This window comes from Mus caroli, unplaced genomic scaffold (genome assembly GCF_978045245.1).
Source record: "Mus caroli unplaced genomic scaffold, Mus_caroli_1 scaffold_8, whole genome shotgun sequence".
Classification (NCBI taxonomy): Eukaryota; Metazoa; Chordata; class Mammalia; order Rodentia; family Muridae; genus Mus; species Mus caroli.
This window is the reverse complement of record NW_028227263.1, coordinates 114,985,321-115,001,071: the sequence shown is the minus strand read 5'-3', so window position 1 is coordinate 115,001,071 and position 15,751 is coordinate 114,985,321. Positions and strand designations below refer to the sequence as shown.

Below are 15,751 nucleotides of genomic sequence, written 5' to 3'. Positions count from 1 at the left end.
CAGAAAAGGGCATCAGATCCCATTACAGATGGTTGTGAGCCACCGTGTGGTTGCTGGGAATTGAACTCAGGACCTCTGGAAGAGCAGCCAGTGCTCTTTTTTTTTTTTTTTTTTTTTGGTTTTTCGAGACAGGGTTTCTCTGTGTAGTCGTGGCTGTCCTGGAACTCACTCTGTAGCCCAGGCTGGCCTCGAACTCAGAAATCCGCCTGCCTCTGCCTCCCGAGTGCTGGGATTAAAGGCGTGTGCCACCACGCCCAGCCAGCCAGTGCTCTTAACCGCTGAGCCATCTCTCCAGCATCCCTCCCTCCCTTTTTAAGATTTATTTAAAAAGATTATTTGTTTGGTGTGTTACGAGTAATGACTGTGCCTTTGGGCAGGCGTGGCTTAGACCTGAATTTGTTCTCACCCCCACTGGCTACTGATGTCATTGCAGATACTGTGCAGTTTTGTCCTTCTTTGTCCCTTACTTCTTTTTTCTCTTAGTATTTATTCGGTTTTTAAGGGAGAATCTTATAGAACTTCAGCTGGTCTCAAAATTATTACGTGGCTGAGGATGTCTTTGAACTCCTGATCCTCCTGCCTGTGCCTCCCAAATTACAGGCTTGCATGACCAAGCCCAGTCTTAGGTTTTGCATTTTGTTTCATTTAGTTTGGGGGAAGGGGTTGTTTTTATTTTGGTTTGGTTTGGTTTGGTTTTTAGAAGAGACTGTCCTAACGTGTAGAAGACCTCCATGGTGTACATCTGCTGCCATGACATTCCCTGCGATCCGTAATTAAGATTTAGAAACTTAGTTGGATGTGGTGGCTCATGTCCTCTGGGCCTAGCACTCTGGAGGCAGAAGCAAGTGATCCAGACAAGCCAAGGCTGCAGAGTGAGACCCTGGAGGGGCACTGGAGGGATGGCCAGCCATTAAGAGCCCTTGTTGCTTCTGCAGAAGACCCGAGTTTGATTCCCAGCATTGTGGTTCACGACCACCCATAACTCCAGTTTCAGGGGATCCAGGATCCACTTCTGGCTCTCCGGGCATCAGCATGTACCTGGTGCATAAATTATATACGGCTTTTAAAAAAACAAAAACAAAAACAAACTTGAACTCCAAAATGAACATGGACAGTGCTTTCTGCTTACTTTGGGAGTTGGGAAATGGAACAAGTCAGGTTCTCATGTAGCCCAGGCTAGCCTCAGAGTTCCTCTACAGCTAAGGATAAAGTAGAACTAGTCCTCCTGACTCTACCTCCCAAGTGTTGAGACCACAGATATTTGCCACAGTTTTAAATACTTATTTATAAAGCCTAAAACTCAGGGACTCAGAGAGAGGAGATGCATAGGAGGGACGGGGTACACAGACTGGAGCCGCTTTCCTCTCAGGGCCAGTCAGTTTCCTTTTTGTTTTTTCAAGACAGGGTCTTTCTGTGTACCCCTGGCTGTCTACCACTTGCTCTGTAGACTAGGCTAGCCTTCAACTCAGACATCTGCCTGCCTCTGCCTCCTGAGTGCCGGGATTGAAATGTACCACCAATGCCCAGGCACTAGCCATCTACCTAATCCTTTAATATAGTCACAGTCCTGGAGCCTGCCAGAGGGCTATTTAATTATATATTAAGGTATTTAATTATGGACAATAAGTGATTCCAACATCTCCCAAACACCCCCTCCCTCAAAGCCCAGGATACTGAGAGCTGGATGTCCTTTCTCTGTGCCTTGGTCTTTCTGGTGCCCAGACCCATACTCAACCTATTTTCAGGCCACCAAATATCAAAGCATAAGTAGCACTGTCAATCCTTCTAATGGTTCAAAGAATTTCAGGAGCTGGGTACTAGGAACTGGAGGCAAAGACAAAGATGTATTTTCTGTTACACAGCTGCTACCTTCATTCAAACAGAAGTACTAGTGGGTTTTGTTTTGTGGCACAGTCCCTCTATACAGCCTTGGCTATCCTGGAACTCAAAACCATCCTGCCTCAGCCTCCCACAAGGTTTATAGGTGTGAACTTATGGCAGACCTTAAAGCACTCTGGGGGCATTTGCTTTCCTACATTGGAAACATTTTAAAATGACAATTGTAAGCCTGGTTTGTGATACTCGGTTCAGACTACAATAGTTAGCAGGGTGAAATGTGAGAATCCCGAGTTTCAGGCAGGCCTGAATTATGTGACAAGACCCTGTCTGGGGGACAGAGTGGGAGGGGGCATGGCAGGGTAGGGTTAAAAAAAAGTAAATCCAGAATTATCAGATACGTGGAAGGAGTCAGGTTGGAGGAGCAGTTGAATGTTTTTGCCACAAGATGGCAGCACAATGCTACCAAACAGGTTTTGCAATCCAGGCCACTGCATGGAGCCAGTTCTGATATGCCTTCCACCACAAGCAATTTTCTGTTCCTTTGCTTGCTTGCTGTTTTGTTTTGTTTGAGATAGGGCATCAATATGTAGCCCTGGCTGCCCTGGATCTTACTCTATAGACTAGGTAGACTTCATAGACTCACAGAGATCTGTCTGCCTCCTGAGTCCTGAGATCAAGAACACACACCACCATGGGGGGGGGGGGGGCTTGCTTGCTTTATTTTTTATTTTATTTTTTTAAAGATTTCTTTATTATATGTAAGTACATTGTAGCTGTCTTCAGACACTCTAGACGAGGGAGTCAGATCTCATTACGGATGGTTGTGAGCCACCATGTGGTTGCTGGGATTTGAACTCTGGACCTTTGGAAGAACAGTCGGGTGCTCTTACCCACTGAGCCATCTCACCAGCCCGCTTTATTTTTAATAAAGGGATTCACATAATGGCCTTGAACTCCACAGGTAACCAAGGTTAGCCTTGTCCTCCTAATTCTTCTGTCTCTACCTCCTAAACCCTGGAGTTATAGGTATGGGTTGCTATGCCTGGCTTGGGGCGGGGGCTTGCATATAAATATGCACAGGGCTCCATGTACTGTAGGCCAAAAGCTGACGATAGGGTCTTTCTTGGTTCCTATTTATTGAGTGAGGCTCTCTAGACCCAGGACAACGTTATAGGATCAAACAGCAAGCATGCTGAACCATAGAGCTGGTTCGCTAGCCTATCTTTTTTTGTTTTTTCTTTCTTTTTCTCTTTGGTGTTTTCAAGACAGGGTTTCTCTGTGTAGCCCTGGCTGTCCTGGAACTCACTCTGAAGACCAGGCTGGCCTCGAACTCTAGCCTTTCTTTTTCTTCTTCTTTTTTTTTTTTTTTTTTTGAAAGATTTATTTATTTATTATACATAAGCACACTGTAGCTGTCTTCAGACACTCCAGAAGAGGGCGCCAGATCTCGTTACGGATGGTTGTGAGCCACCATGTGGTTGCTGGGATTAGAACTCTGGACCTTCGGAAGAGCACTCGGGTGCTCTTACCCACTGAGCCATCTCTCCAGCCCCCCCCCTTTTTTTTTTTTTAAAGATTTATTTATTATTATATGTAAGTACACTGTAGCTGTCTTCAGACACACCAGAAGAGGGCGCCAGACCTTGTTATGATGGTTGTTTCCAATGTGGTTGCTGGGATTTGAACTCAGGACCTTTGGAAGAGCAGTCAGTGCTCCTAACCGCTAAGCCATCTCTCCAGCCCGCCTTTGTTTTTCTTAACTATGCTAACTGGATTATGCGGTGAGCTCACTTTATTGCCTCAGTATACCTCTAATTAAACAGACAAAAAGGCTAAAAATTAAAAGCAAAATGACCCACTCACTAGCAGTCAGACCTGGTGATTTATCAGGGTCCATCTACAATTAAGCCTAACTCCTAAGCCCCACCCAAATGGCCAGTCTCAAAGAGAGAGAAAAAAATAATGGCCTGCCATCTTCACCTCTGTTTAGGTTGGATCCCAAAGAAAAGATCTAGGGCTGGGCAGTGGTGGTGCAGGCCTTTAATCCCAGCATTTGGGAGGCAGAGACAGAGGCAGGCAGATTTCTGAGTTCGAGGCCAGCTTGGTCTACGGAGTGAGTTCCAGGACAGCCAGGACAATACAGAGACACCCTGTCTCAAAAAACCAAACCAAACCAAACCAAAAAAAAAAAAAAAAAAAAAAAAAAAAAAAAAAAAAAGATCTAGGAAGCTTAATTTCAGCTAAAATCAAAAAACCAATTCAAACACCCCATATTTTTTCTCTAAGGGAACAACTCTTTCTCCCTCTGCTCTTTCCATCTCCCCCATCCCCTTCCCTACCCCTACCTCCCTACCCTCCTCTCCTCCATCTGTTCACTATCTATTCTTTTTTATTTTGTTATGTGCATCGGTGTTTTGCCTGAATGTATGTGTCTGTGAGGATGTTGGATCCCCTGGAACTGCAGTTACAAACATAGGTAAACAGCCATGTAGGTGCTAGGAACTGAACCAGAGTCCTCTGGACTAGCAGTCAGTGCTCTTAAGCGGCAAGCCACCTCTCCTGCCCTCCACTGTCAGTCCTTAAACTGTTTTGTTTTGTTTTTTTGCGACAGGGAAGTGCCTGTAGCAAGGCTGGAACTCACCGTGTAGACCACTGTAGACCAGTGAGCCTCAGAAGTCCAGGAATTAAAGGTATGAGTCACCACGGCCCGCCTCTCTCTCTCTCTCTCTCTCTCTCTCTCTCTCTCATTTCTTAAATCAGTTCTGGCCTGGTAAATATCTTTATCTGTATCGGGGTGACTCCTTTTTTCCTCAAGAACACTGGGGAAGATCCTGACTTGGCCCTCAGGAAACAAATATGGAAACTAAGGCTCCAAGGTGCGGCGATGACTCATTCTGAAGACAGACGGCTTTATCTCTGCCCTCACTGGCTCCCAGATATCAGCAGGGTAACCCTAGATAACAGCCAGGGAGTGGCAAGTCCCTGGAGCCACTGTCATTGGGGTCAACCCAAATGCGGAAACTGATGACTGACAAGTTGGAACACTTTCTCTCTGACCCTATTGGACAAATCTAATTTGGCCACGCCCCACCAGTCTGGGAGTCAGTAGGCGTGGTTTGGGATTCCCTTAGGGTAAAGTGCTGCACGTCCTTGGGCGAAGAGGGGAGGTGACTCGGAGCTGCTGAGGACGCAAAATGAGGGCCCTACGGGTGAGGCCCCACCACGGGCTGTGGAGGGGTGGAGGGGAACCCCACAACCCAGATGCCTAACCTAAACATGCCAGGATCCGGAGTCTTAGAACAGGTGCACCCTTCAGACTGGGACTTCCTCCCTGGCAGCCTGAGCATGGTCCTTAACATGGTCCAGAACCCTGGGTTTAAGCCTCCGTTTACCCGAGTCCCCCTTAACATCCCAGGGGGCCCTAAAACCAACTCTCATGGAACTTCCAAGCCAGTCCTGACATCCCTGGAACCTGATTAATCCAACCCTCTCCCTCAAACCCCATAGCACCCATTTCACATTCTCGGCACTGGAGTCTCTCACAGCCTGCAGAGTTCCAAGTTGTAGCCTCTAGACACCAATTCCCCATCCCCACTTCTTTGTTTGTTTTGACACAGGGTCTCCCGTAGCCCAGGCTGGTCTCTAACTTGCTATGCAGCTGAATGTCCTTGACCTCCGGCCTCCACCTCCCAATTGTAATAACTTATGTGACACCTCCTCTCATTTTCTAAATGCTTACCAAGTAGCCCAGGCTGGCCCCGAACTCCTGCTTTCCTCTTGAATGCTGGGATAATAGGCTTCCACCAATGTCTTGACAAGCGCCCCCACCCCCAACCCCCACCCCTGCTCTCACTAGTAACTATCTTGCCTTAAGATATCTTACCTAGTTCTTCACCAGAAATGTCCCCACATCTCAAAGCTCTCCCTTCCTGCGGGATCCACATGAGGGCAGATTTCCAGGTGCTCCCGACAGACCCATCTCCTATCCCTCCAGGTCTCCCAGGCTCTGGTCCGGTCTTTTAGCTCATCTACCAGAAGCCACTTAGAGAACCGTGTGGCAGAGAAGCAGAAGCTCTTCCAGGTAGGCGGGACAGAGTCTCTGGACCTAATGAGGGGTGGGGGTCGCTGGGCAGGAGGAGGTCTGTGCAGGAGTCAGCAACCCTGTTCTCACCCCTCCAACTCAGGCCGACAATGACCTCCCAGTACACTTGAAAGGCGGGGGAATGGACAACGTCCTGTACAGACTGACCATGACGCTGACGCTGGGGGGTAAGTGCAGGGCCACTGGCTTGCTCTGGTCATAAGAATAGCCAGGGTCGTAGGGCAGTGGTGGCCCATGCCTTTAATCCCAGCACTTGGGAGGCAGAAGCAGGAAAATTTCTGAGTTTGAGGACAGCCTGGTCTACAGAGTGAGTTCCAGGACAGCCAGAGCTACACAGAGAAACCCTGTCTCGAAAACAAAACAAACAAAAATAATAATAATAGCCAGGGTTTGGGTCGAGGTGGGGATTCCCCATGAGGAATCTGGTTTGGGAGGAAGATAACAGCCAAATAAGAGCTGTGATCCATTGGGAGCTGGGGGAACCTAAGGAGAGGCCTTTAGAAGCCTTTCAAGAGGTCAAGAGGGAATTAGGGTCTTATTTGATATCCAACTCCTTCTTCCTAGGCACTGCCTACTGCTTATACTGCTTGGGCTGGGCCTCCTTCCCCCACAAGAAGTGACACCAGGAAGCTTGGAGGACTTGGACAAACATCAATAAATATGATAATCTCTTGAGATCCCAACCCAGCTCCAGCCTGTGTGTCTCTGTCCTAATCCACCTTCCCACAATCTGGGAGTGTCTACGCAGTGGAAAGCAAGTTACCAAAGATCTTGGTCCCTGATGCTGGACCAGCACTGTGCCTAGGACAACCTGCTTTATGGATGCCTGTTGGGGGCGGGGTGGAGGACCTCAAGTGGTGATGGGAATGGGGAGCAGGGGAATTATAACCTGGAACGGAATCCCCTCCCATTGCAGAGGTCCAAAGGAGTAGGGGGAAGAGGAGGGGCTAGTTCCAGGGCAGCCAGGGCTATATTTCAGACATACCCTGTGGCAAAAAGGAGGACTGTTGACAGTGACCTATGAACCGAGGGAGGACAAAGGTTGGTGCCAAGACTGAAGCTGGCTGGGGATAGAGCTGAGTGGAAGAGCATAGAACCCAGCAGCAAATGAAAGTGTTTGTGTGTGTGTGTGTGTGTGTGTGTGAGAGAGAGAGAGTGTTGGTGTGTGAGCATGTGTGAGTGTGGTGTATGAGTGTGTGTATGTGGGGGTTGTATATCTGTGAGGGTCTATGGTGTGTGTGTGTGTGTGTATGGTGAGTCTGAATGTGAGAAAGAGAATGTGTGTGGTGTGTGTTTGTAGGTGAGAGTATGTATGTGTGAGTGTGTAGTGTTGAGGGTGTATATGAGAGTGTATTGGTATGTGTGTGTGATGTAAGTGTGGGGGGAGTATATGGTGTTTGAGTGTATGTGTGAGAAAGTGTAGTGTATGTGTGTGTGTGTATTTTGCTGCTATTGCAGAGGATCAGGGTTCAGTTCCCAGCACCCGAGTGGTGACTCATGATCCCTCATACCTCCAGTCCCAGAGGGTGGCACACACATACACACGTTCTACACATACACATTAAAGAAAATAACCAAGTTACTGTACAGAGCTCATGTTCCCTCCTGCCTGGACTCAGCACTCAGAGTCCGAAGGAAGCAGCAAGTGGAGAGAGTTTATTTTCTCCTGGGCCTGACAGCTGTGCAGGGGGAGCACAGAGCAGGCGTAGGCACTAGGGTGTGTGGACCTGCCATGGCCTGGAGTTCATTTGGCTGCCTGGGAGGTAACTATGTGAGTGTGTAACAGGGTGTGTAGGGACAGGCGTGATCCTCCCAGAACTAAGACAGGGCCCTTGGGACATGGAAGCAGCAGGAGTGCTAGGCTTGGCACACAGACAGGATGAAGGTAACGGAGGGCGTGGATTGGGTGTGCTGGGGTGGGGTGACCCTTCAGTAGAGCAAGCTAGCTTGTCTCAGAGCCAGGAGTAACTCAGGGTGAGGCAAGGTGTGGCAGGTTGAGCTCTGGCTGCTGACTGGGAAGCTGGGTACCAAAACAGGGAGATGAAAGGTCTCTGGGTAGCAGGACATGACCATGAAAATGCGGCTGCAGTCAGGATCAGGGTTCAAGGTGGCTCCATAGTGAGCTGTGAGGGGGCAGGTCTGCCACTCCCATTCAGGAATACATGGTCAGCTGCAGCCACTGGAAGAGGAGAGAAAGCACAGATGAGCAAAGGAACCCTGGAGAACCAGACTCGTCACCCAAGGCCTGCTGGGCAAACAGGATGGTAGGGGCTGGACCTCACAGCTGAGCACCACCCCCAAGAGAAGCCGGCTCACCTCCTGGATGTTCACTTGGATCTGTCCGGTGCCATTTTTGTCAAGAGATTTGAAAGCGCCTGCAGGGAGAAAGGAAGGGCTTGGATGCTTCTAGAACGATAATATAGTTATTTCCCTCTTGTTGTTGTTTTATTCTGCTTTGTTTTTAGATAGGGTCTCATTAAATACCCTTTGGTTGACCTCAAAATTATGGAGAGCTCCCTGCTTCTGCCTCCAGAGTGCTGGGATCAAAGGCATGGCCACCCTGACTGGCTATAGCATGCTGATGTTGTTGTTGATGGAAGTTAGCGCTTGCTCCACAAAACTTGGAAGGCACGTGGTGGTGATACACACTTGTAATCCCAGCACTAGGTGAGTTATGGTAGGAAGATCTTGAGTTCACTATTACCCTCAGGTACATGTGGGAGTTCAAGGCTAGTCAGGTTACATGAGACTCTATTAATAATATTAGGAGGAGGAGGAAGAGGAGGAGGAAGAGGAGGAAGCTAAATCAATAAAATGTCTAATCCTGTGAGCATGTGGCATTTTTAAATGAGGCACAGAATTCAGTATTATAACACGGTAAGAGAGTATATACCCATGATTCTTGAGACATGGGGTTCAATCCCTGACGTCTCAATAAGTAAACACGCAAAGTGATGATGTTGCAGACCACACGACAAGGCAGGACAGAAAACAGACTGGAACCCAGGCCCATCCTTCCTGACGCCTATGCTACAACCTCCCAGCTGTAACCCAAAGCAGGCCCCTAAAAGGGGGTAACTTGCCAATCTTGGCCTTAGCGTCTAGCGTGGTCCCCACTCCTGCCCTGGAACTTGAATCCATGACTTCTGTCCACAACCAAACCAAGCCAGCGTTGCCCACACAACATCTGTTCCTTCCTGTACCAAGGCTGAGTCACCACCTTCAGGTGGCCACATACGGTGTCCTTGGTGCCACTGGTGCCCTGGCTACCACAGGTGAGAGGACCTTTCTCCTTAAACTTGTTATCCTCCTGCCTCTATCTCCTGCTTTTCTGGATTACAGGTCTGTCGTATTCAGGTTAAAGAGTGCCTGGTCACAAACCCAGGGCTTCACGTATGTGAGGCAAGCCCTCTCCCAACTAAGCTAGATGCTAGCCCTTTTTGTTTTGTTTTGTTTTGTTTTGTTTTGTTTTGTTTTTTTGTTTTTCAAGACAGGGTTTCTCAGGCTGTCCTGGAACTCACTTTGTAGACCAGGCTGGCCTCGAACTCAGAAATCCACCTGCCTCTGCCTCCCAAGTGCTGGGATTAAAGGCATGCGCCACCACGCCCAGTGATGCGCCACCACGCCCTTTTAACTAAGTAACTAATGAACTAATCTTGGTCTGAGATATCGTCAATGATGACCTTGAACAACCGATCATCCTGTGGCCTCAGCTTTTCTAAGTGCTGGGGTCACAGGTGTGCACCACCACACCTAACGTCTGTTTTCACTCTTCCCGTGGCTGCCAGATCAAAGGAGCTTTGTAAACCATGGCTGACTCTGCCCCTTCCTTGCCTAGAAACTGCCATCTTGGCTCTACAATGCCCACGATTATCCGAGCGCTGCCCCTGAACTTGGTATCCACAGCACTGCACAGCACACCACTGACCATCACTCCTGTATTTTCTCATTGCTCAATTAAGTTCTCAGGCAGTCACAGAATCAAATTCTGACTTTCCATCTTCCTGGTTGAGTAGCAGCTAGGAGCAAGTGCTTGGCTTTCCCGAGTGTTGGGTTCCACCCTAGCAGGAGGACAATAGTTCCCATTTTGGAGGTAGTCTTACATCAATCCTAAAAGCTCTCACCTCAGAGTCAAAAGTTCAAGGTCACTCTCAGCCACAAATCAAGTCTCAAATCAACCTGAACTACATGAAAACTTGTCTCAAGAAACCAGGCAAGATGGAGCTGGAGAGATGGCTCAGAGGTTAAGAGCACCTACTGCTCTTACAGAGGATCCTGGGGTTCAATTCCCAGTATCCACATGGCCATACAAGAATCTCAGCCATACAAGTCTCAGCTGTCCCTGCCTGGGGAGCCCAGCATTGTTCACATTAAGGTCAGACCTTGAGGAGCCCTTGGCCAATGAAGGTTAGCAAATCCCCACCCTCTCAGAGATCTAGAGTGACACTCACGGAACATGGCATCCAGCCTGACCAAGCAGCTGATGAAGTTATCGAAATCCATGTTCCCGCTCTCATCTGCGTAGCGCCGGATGATCATGCTGTAGAGATGCTCATTCAGGTGGAATCCTGGGAAAACAAAACAAAACAAAACAAACAAAACAAACAAAAAATGGTTTGGTCTCAGGGCCACAGCACACAGGCCTTCTCAATCCCCAGTACAGTGACGGTGTGACTTTGCTCACCCCATTCCCTGCCCATCATCGCCCTGCCAGCGCACCTGCTGCCTCAAAGGCCCCTGGGAGTTCATGGCTACCGATGGTCCCTGATCGATCAGTATCAAAGCGTTTGTATATAGCCTAAGGATAGAGAAGACAACAGTCAGACCAAGCATCATGGAGCATGGGGTCCCCATGGCTTGGGGAATCAGAGCCTGAGAGTTTCAGCGGCTACCACTTACCTGCCACTTTTTAATGTTGTTCCAGAGGTATTTGAACTCCTCAAAGCCCAGCTTGCCTGTGGTGTCGCTCTAACAAGAGGTTGTTAAGAACCAAGTGACAAAATGCAATGTGTGTGTGTGTGTATGTATGTGTGTGGATGCCAAAATGCTAACTTTTCTTTCTTCCATTCTCTCTCTCTTTTCTTTTCTTTTTTCTTTTTTCTTTTGGTCTTTTCACGACAAAGTTTCGCTATGCAGCTCTGGCTTTCCTGGAACTTGCTCTATAGACCAGGCTGGTCTCCAACTCAGAGATTCACCTGCCTCTGCCTCCTAAGTCCTGGGATTAACCCTAATGCTTACTTTAAAAAATAAAATAAGGGTCTGGAGAGATGGCTCAGGGGTTAAGAGCACTGTCTCTTCCAGAGGTCCCAAGTTCAATTCCCAGCAACCACATGGTGGCTCATAACCATCTATAATGAGATCTGGTGGCCTCTACTGACCTACAGGCATACATGCAGGCAGAACACTGTATACATCATAAATACATCTTTAAAAAAATAAAATAAAATAAGCTTAGAAGGCTAGATAGTCAGGAGTGCTTAATCTTCTTGCAAAGGACTTGGGTTTGGTTCCTACAATTCAAAACATGCAGCCCACAACCACCTGGAATTCCATCTCCAGGGGATCCAACGTCCTCAGGCCTCTGAGAACACGTGCACGCATATGCAGACACACACACATGCACGTGAGTAAAAGTAAAATAAGCCAAGCGGGCATGGTAGCACATGCTTATAACTCTAGCACTTGAGAGGAAGATCAGGAGTTTGGCTTTGGCTGCACACTGACTTCAAGGCCAGCCTAGGCCTCTTGAGACCCATCTCAAGAATCCAAAAATACTGTACAATGAAATAACTAGTAATCGGATGGTGGTGGCTCACTCCTTTAATCCTAACTTGGGAGGCAGAGGTGCGCAGATCTCTGAGTTCGAGGCCAGCCAGGTCTATAGAGTAAATTCCAGGCCGGGCAAGGCAGAGAAACCCTGTCTCAAAAATCAGTCAATCAGTTGATCAATCAGTCAGTCAATCAATATTGCTTAAAAGTAAATGGAGAAATAAATGAAGCTTAGATTCTCAAACCAAAACTCCCAAGTCCAAATTCCTATCCTGCAATGTATTCTCTAAACGACTGTTTCTGCTATCCAAGCCTCAAGTAGCCCCAAGACTAGCTTTCAAGATCAGATATTCATGTCAGGTGAATTCTGGGCGGTTTGGCCAGAGACAAAACCACTGTGTCTCTCTGAGCCTGTTCCCTTTCCTATTACATCGTCTTTATCTAGCAAGGTATCTGTAAAGGTTGGATCCACTAATCTAGGTAAAGTTCCAGCTGTAGCAGCTGATATTATTTATGGTCACGGAGGTAAGTCTGTGTCCTCAAGTATGAAGGCTTCACCTTGGCTGTCCTCAACATACTCCCAGAAGACCCTCTTCACCCAAGGCATTCTCCAGGCTGGCCCCAAAAGGATACATCCATGACCGCCACCATGCTCCGACAAGTGTCAATGCCAAAACCATCAGTTTTCAGATCCGGGTCTGAGGGGGGAACAGGTTGAAGGTCAGAGGTCAGAGACCATCCCAGCCCATATGCCTCTAAACCTTCACCACGCTCTGACCCTGGTCACTCACGTCGGGTCACGACCTTGTTGAGGATATTCATGAGTTCTGTGGCGCTGACCTCCATGTCCTGACGGCAGAAGGTAAGTACAGTTCAAGGGAGATGGAAAGGGTCTGGCGACCATAAACCGGGATGGGAACTTCCGGGTTGTCACAGTCAAGTGACTGAGTCAAGGGGTCAGGCAGGATACTTACGTCTCCAGCCAGCTGGACAAAAAGTTTCCTGAACTGACGGACCTCCTCACTCTCGTTGGCCTCAATATTAGAGTAATGACTACGTGGGGGCTGCAGAGAGAAGCGATCTCAGAACAGAGATGGAGAAACAAGTGTCCCATGGAAAAGTGAGAGAGGACTGGGCAGTCTGAGGGCCAGGGAACCTGAATTAAGTGTAGCAAGTAGGCGTGGCTGAGACCCAGGGTTTAGCTTAGGGGCCCTCAAAAAGGACATTATTAATGGCAGGGGGGTTCCTAAGGAAGGAAGGGGAGTCTTATTCATAGTAATGGGGAAGATGATGCGGGCAACAGGCTTGAGGAGGAAGGGTCTCTAGATCTGCTTACCGGAGGCTCCGGATTGTACTGCGCAGCAGCCTCGCTGAGGGGAGATAAGGGGGCTGAGTTAGCGCCTCCAACGGGCGGCAGAACGGTCAGTCAACCCCTGAAACTCCAGCCCTCCTCTTCCTTAAGGGGTCCCTCCTCCCCTCGTCTACCTCATCATCCTCACCTGGTCCAATCAAGAGAATGGTCTGACCCCTCCTTTCCCTCCATCGGGCCAACCCCTCCCACCTCCCAAGGGCCCACCCCACGGAAGAATCCTTTCCTTGCCCAGGAACACCCACCAATCACAATGTCAGAAGCATCTTAGCCCCAATCAAAATCTTGAAAACCTTAACAAACTTAGCAGGGCCCGCCCCTTGAAGAACTCACTTCACAAGGGGGTCTGTCTGCACCAGCTTTCCTAGGCCTCATCTTCCTTGGGCTCAGTTGTCCAGAGTCTTACTCCATCGCTCCTTTTGCAGATTATCTAACTTCCTAAAGTCTACCTCTCCCGCCCCCCATCAGCCCCTACTCTTCCCAGGGATCACTGCTTGGATCACCAACGATATAGGTGCGGGCCACCTCCTCTAACCCCAGCAAAGGATTTTTACCCACTAAACCAATCAGCTCCCGACCCCTCACAACCCTCTCTGGACCATTTCTTCTTTGGGGACTCTGATCTCTCCTAAAACAGCAAGCTCCACCTAGGTCAAATCTTAAGCCATGGACACCCCCTTAGATCCACTGGCTGCGCCCCCAGTGAAGGCTGGATACAGTCCTATAGAATTGTACCTTCCCCAAACACAGAAGCGCCCCTATCCCCAAGAAACTGCATCCTATTTGTTGACCCACAGAAGCAGGTTTACTAAGCCTGTTACTAAAAAGGGACACCAGCCTCGTTAGAATCCCCTTAGGGCCAGTTTTCCAGTCTGGATCAGCCCAGCCTAATTAGAATTCTCAAGTCGGACTCTAAGTGAGTCTCTTATTATTTGGCCCACCCCGCCCCTTCAGGCCCCGCCTTACCTGATGGCGCTAATGACTCCGCCCAGGATGCGCATGGCAGTTCCACCGCCTCCGCCACCTCCTCCCAGTCCCATGCCTCCACCGCCGCCACCACCGCCGCCAGCAGCTCCGCTGATCAGGCCTCCGAGCACATTCCCCAGGCCCCCGCCCAGACCCCCGCCTCCCCCACCGCCACCGCCGCCCTTCAAGAACGAATTCACCAAGAACATGATCGCAGCTGAGTCCTGTAAAGTAAAAGGGGTGGGTCAGGTAGTGGCCTTGCCAGGAGCCCAGCCCTTCCCGCAAAAAAAAAAAAAAAAAAAAAAAAAAAGCAGCAAGCATTTCCGGCAACTAGATTGGGGACGAAACTGAGGCCTCGAGATGGGGACAGAGCCTCAAGCTAGGGGTCTGGACAGGTGATAGGAGGTGTGAAACCTCCTAGGGTCTAGAAAGTACCCTGGTCCAGGCTTGACTGCAAATATAGGCATAAGGACAGGGGTATAGCTGGGCGTGCGTGGTAACGCTCTACTGTAATCCCAGAAATTGGGAGGCTGAGGCTGGAGGATCAGTTCAAGACCAGCCTCCACTACAGCGCCTGCCTGCTTTACCCTGTCTTGAGGCAGCGGGAAAACGGGATTCTCGTGTATAGAGACCCTAAGTTGTGTAAAACCGGACATGTCTCAGATCCAGGCCTTCCAAAATTAAGCTCAGGGTAGGGGTGACCCAGGGCTGACCAGGAAGTTCCTAATGTGGATTAAGACATTCAGGTACTCTCGACAGAGGGACCACACTGTCACTACGGGATCTGTGGGCTCCGGCCAAAAATTATGGCTGTGCGCCCGGAGGATCCTGGATAACGGAGTTCTTCCCACTGCAAATGGGAACCACGACCTCGGATTGTGGTTCTAGACGCCCAAAATAATTTCCGGATATCTCTCTGATCTTTGAGCTTATATTTTTTGGTCGTCAGATCCGGGATGGTAAGGAGTGTTCTGGAGGGGCTGACAGGCCCGATGGTTCGAATCTGAGAACACCGGTCCTAGGAATCCCCAAGGGCCACGACTTTAGGGTCTCGCCAGATCTGAGGACTGCGGATCCCGGATCTACGGGGTGCAGGGGTGCTGGACTGGAGTGCCCCGTCTCACTTACGGATCCGGCGGTCCGCGGTCTTGCTCGCCTGCTGCCGGGCCTCTACTGTGTCCGGTTCGGGAGGGCGGGGCCGGTGACTCAGGCAGCTACACTGGGTTAGACCCTGCCGCCACCCAGCCGCCGTCTGAGCGGTCCTAGAGCCTCCATTTCAGACTGCGCCTGCGCGGGAGGGTTATGGTTGCACGTCTCTGCTTAGCTCATCCGTCCCCGTACACACGGCTGGAAATTCAACGCTGTCCAGATTTAATAGCTTTGAGTACGAATAAATTATTCTAACGCCCAGGTACTGGAGCCTCCAGGAACTAGATACAGGGTACCCGGTCACCGTTGCAGTAAATAGTTGCAAAAAAGGACTTCAGTTGTCATTCATTCATTCATTCATTGTGCACTTTGAGACAGAGGTTTGTTAAACATCCTCTAAATGATGATCTAAAACCCTAGCTAACCTCGAACTTGAAGCAATCCTCCTGTGTCTGATTCCCAAATGCTAGGAATCTACATCTTAAGTTTACCATCAGTTTGTGCCTCTCACCCAGGTCGCTGTTTGGCTTCTAGTCTGGCTGTCTGGCCGCTCCCTA

General features: G+C 49.3%; 2 protein-coding genes across 2 annotated transcripts; one reads left to right on the top strand and one right to left on the bottom strand.

Annotated features, from left to right (window-relative positions):
• Positions 1–4,946: 4,946 nt before the first annotated feature.
• On the top strand, positions 4,947–6,624 carry Cox7a1 (cytochrome c oxidase subunit 7A1). Its single transcript, XM_021166684.3, has 4 exons — positions 4,947–5,048; positions 5,834–5,920; positions 6,024–6,108; positions 6,506–6,624. Exons 1-4 carry the CDS (start codon positions 5,034–5,036, stop codon positions 6,559–6,561), a joined length of 243 nt encoding a protein of 80 aa, XP_021022343.1. The 5' UTR covers positions 4,947–5,033; the 3' UTR covers positions 6,562–6,624.
• Positions 6,625–7,520: 896 nt separating this feature from the next.
• On the bottom strand, positions 7,521–15,324 carry Capns1 (calpain small subunit 1). The gene is made up of 11 exons (XM_021166644.3): positions 15,174–15,324; positions 14,046–14,269; positions 13,047–13,080; positions 12,685–12,774; positions 12,502–12,559; positions 12,344–12,408; positions 10,841–10,909; positions 10,661–10,739; positions 10,393–10,509; positions 8,258–8,316; positions 7,521–8,120 (listed from the first exon to the last, which is right to left on the bottom strand). The coding sequence occupies exons 2-11, from the start codon at positions 14,252–14,254 to the stop codon at positions 8,094–8,096; spliced, it is 807 nt and encodes a 268-aa protein (XP_021022303.1). The 5' UTR covers positions 14,255–14,269; positions 15,174–15,324; the 3' UTR covers positions 7,521–8,093.
• Positions 15,325–15,751: the final 427 nt, after the last annotated feature.

Bases quoted from the DNA above. Each gene is read 5' to 3' on its own strand.
- Cox7a1 (XM_021166684.3), top strand. The intron at 5,921-6,023 runs GTAGGCGGGACA...CCTCCAACTCAG, and splicing joins AGAAGCAGAAGCTCTTCCAG to GCCGACAATGACCTCCCAGT. The intron at 6,109-6,505 runs GTAAGTGCAGGG...CCTTCTTCCTAG, and splicing joins CATGACGCTGACGCTGGGGG to GCACTGCCTACTGCTTATAC.
- Capns1 (XM_021166644.3), bottom strand. From the start codon at position 14,254: ATGTTCTTGGTGAATTCGTTCTTGAAGGGCGGCGGTGGCGGTGGGGGA. The intron at 10,510-10,660 runs GTGCGCTGGCAG...TTGTTTTCCCAG, and splicing joins AGGGGCCTTTGAGGCAGCAG to GATTCCACCTGAATGAGCAT. The intron at 8,317-10,392 runs GTGAGTGTCACT...TTCTCCCTGCAG, and splicing joins CAGGCTGGATGCCATGTTCC to GCGCTTTCAAATCTCTTGAC.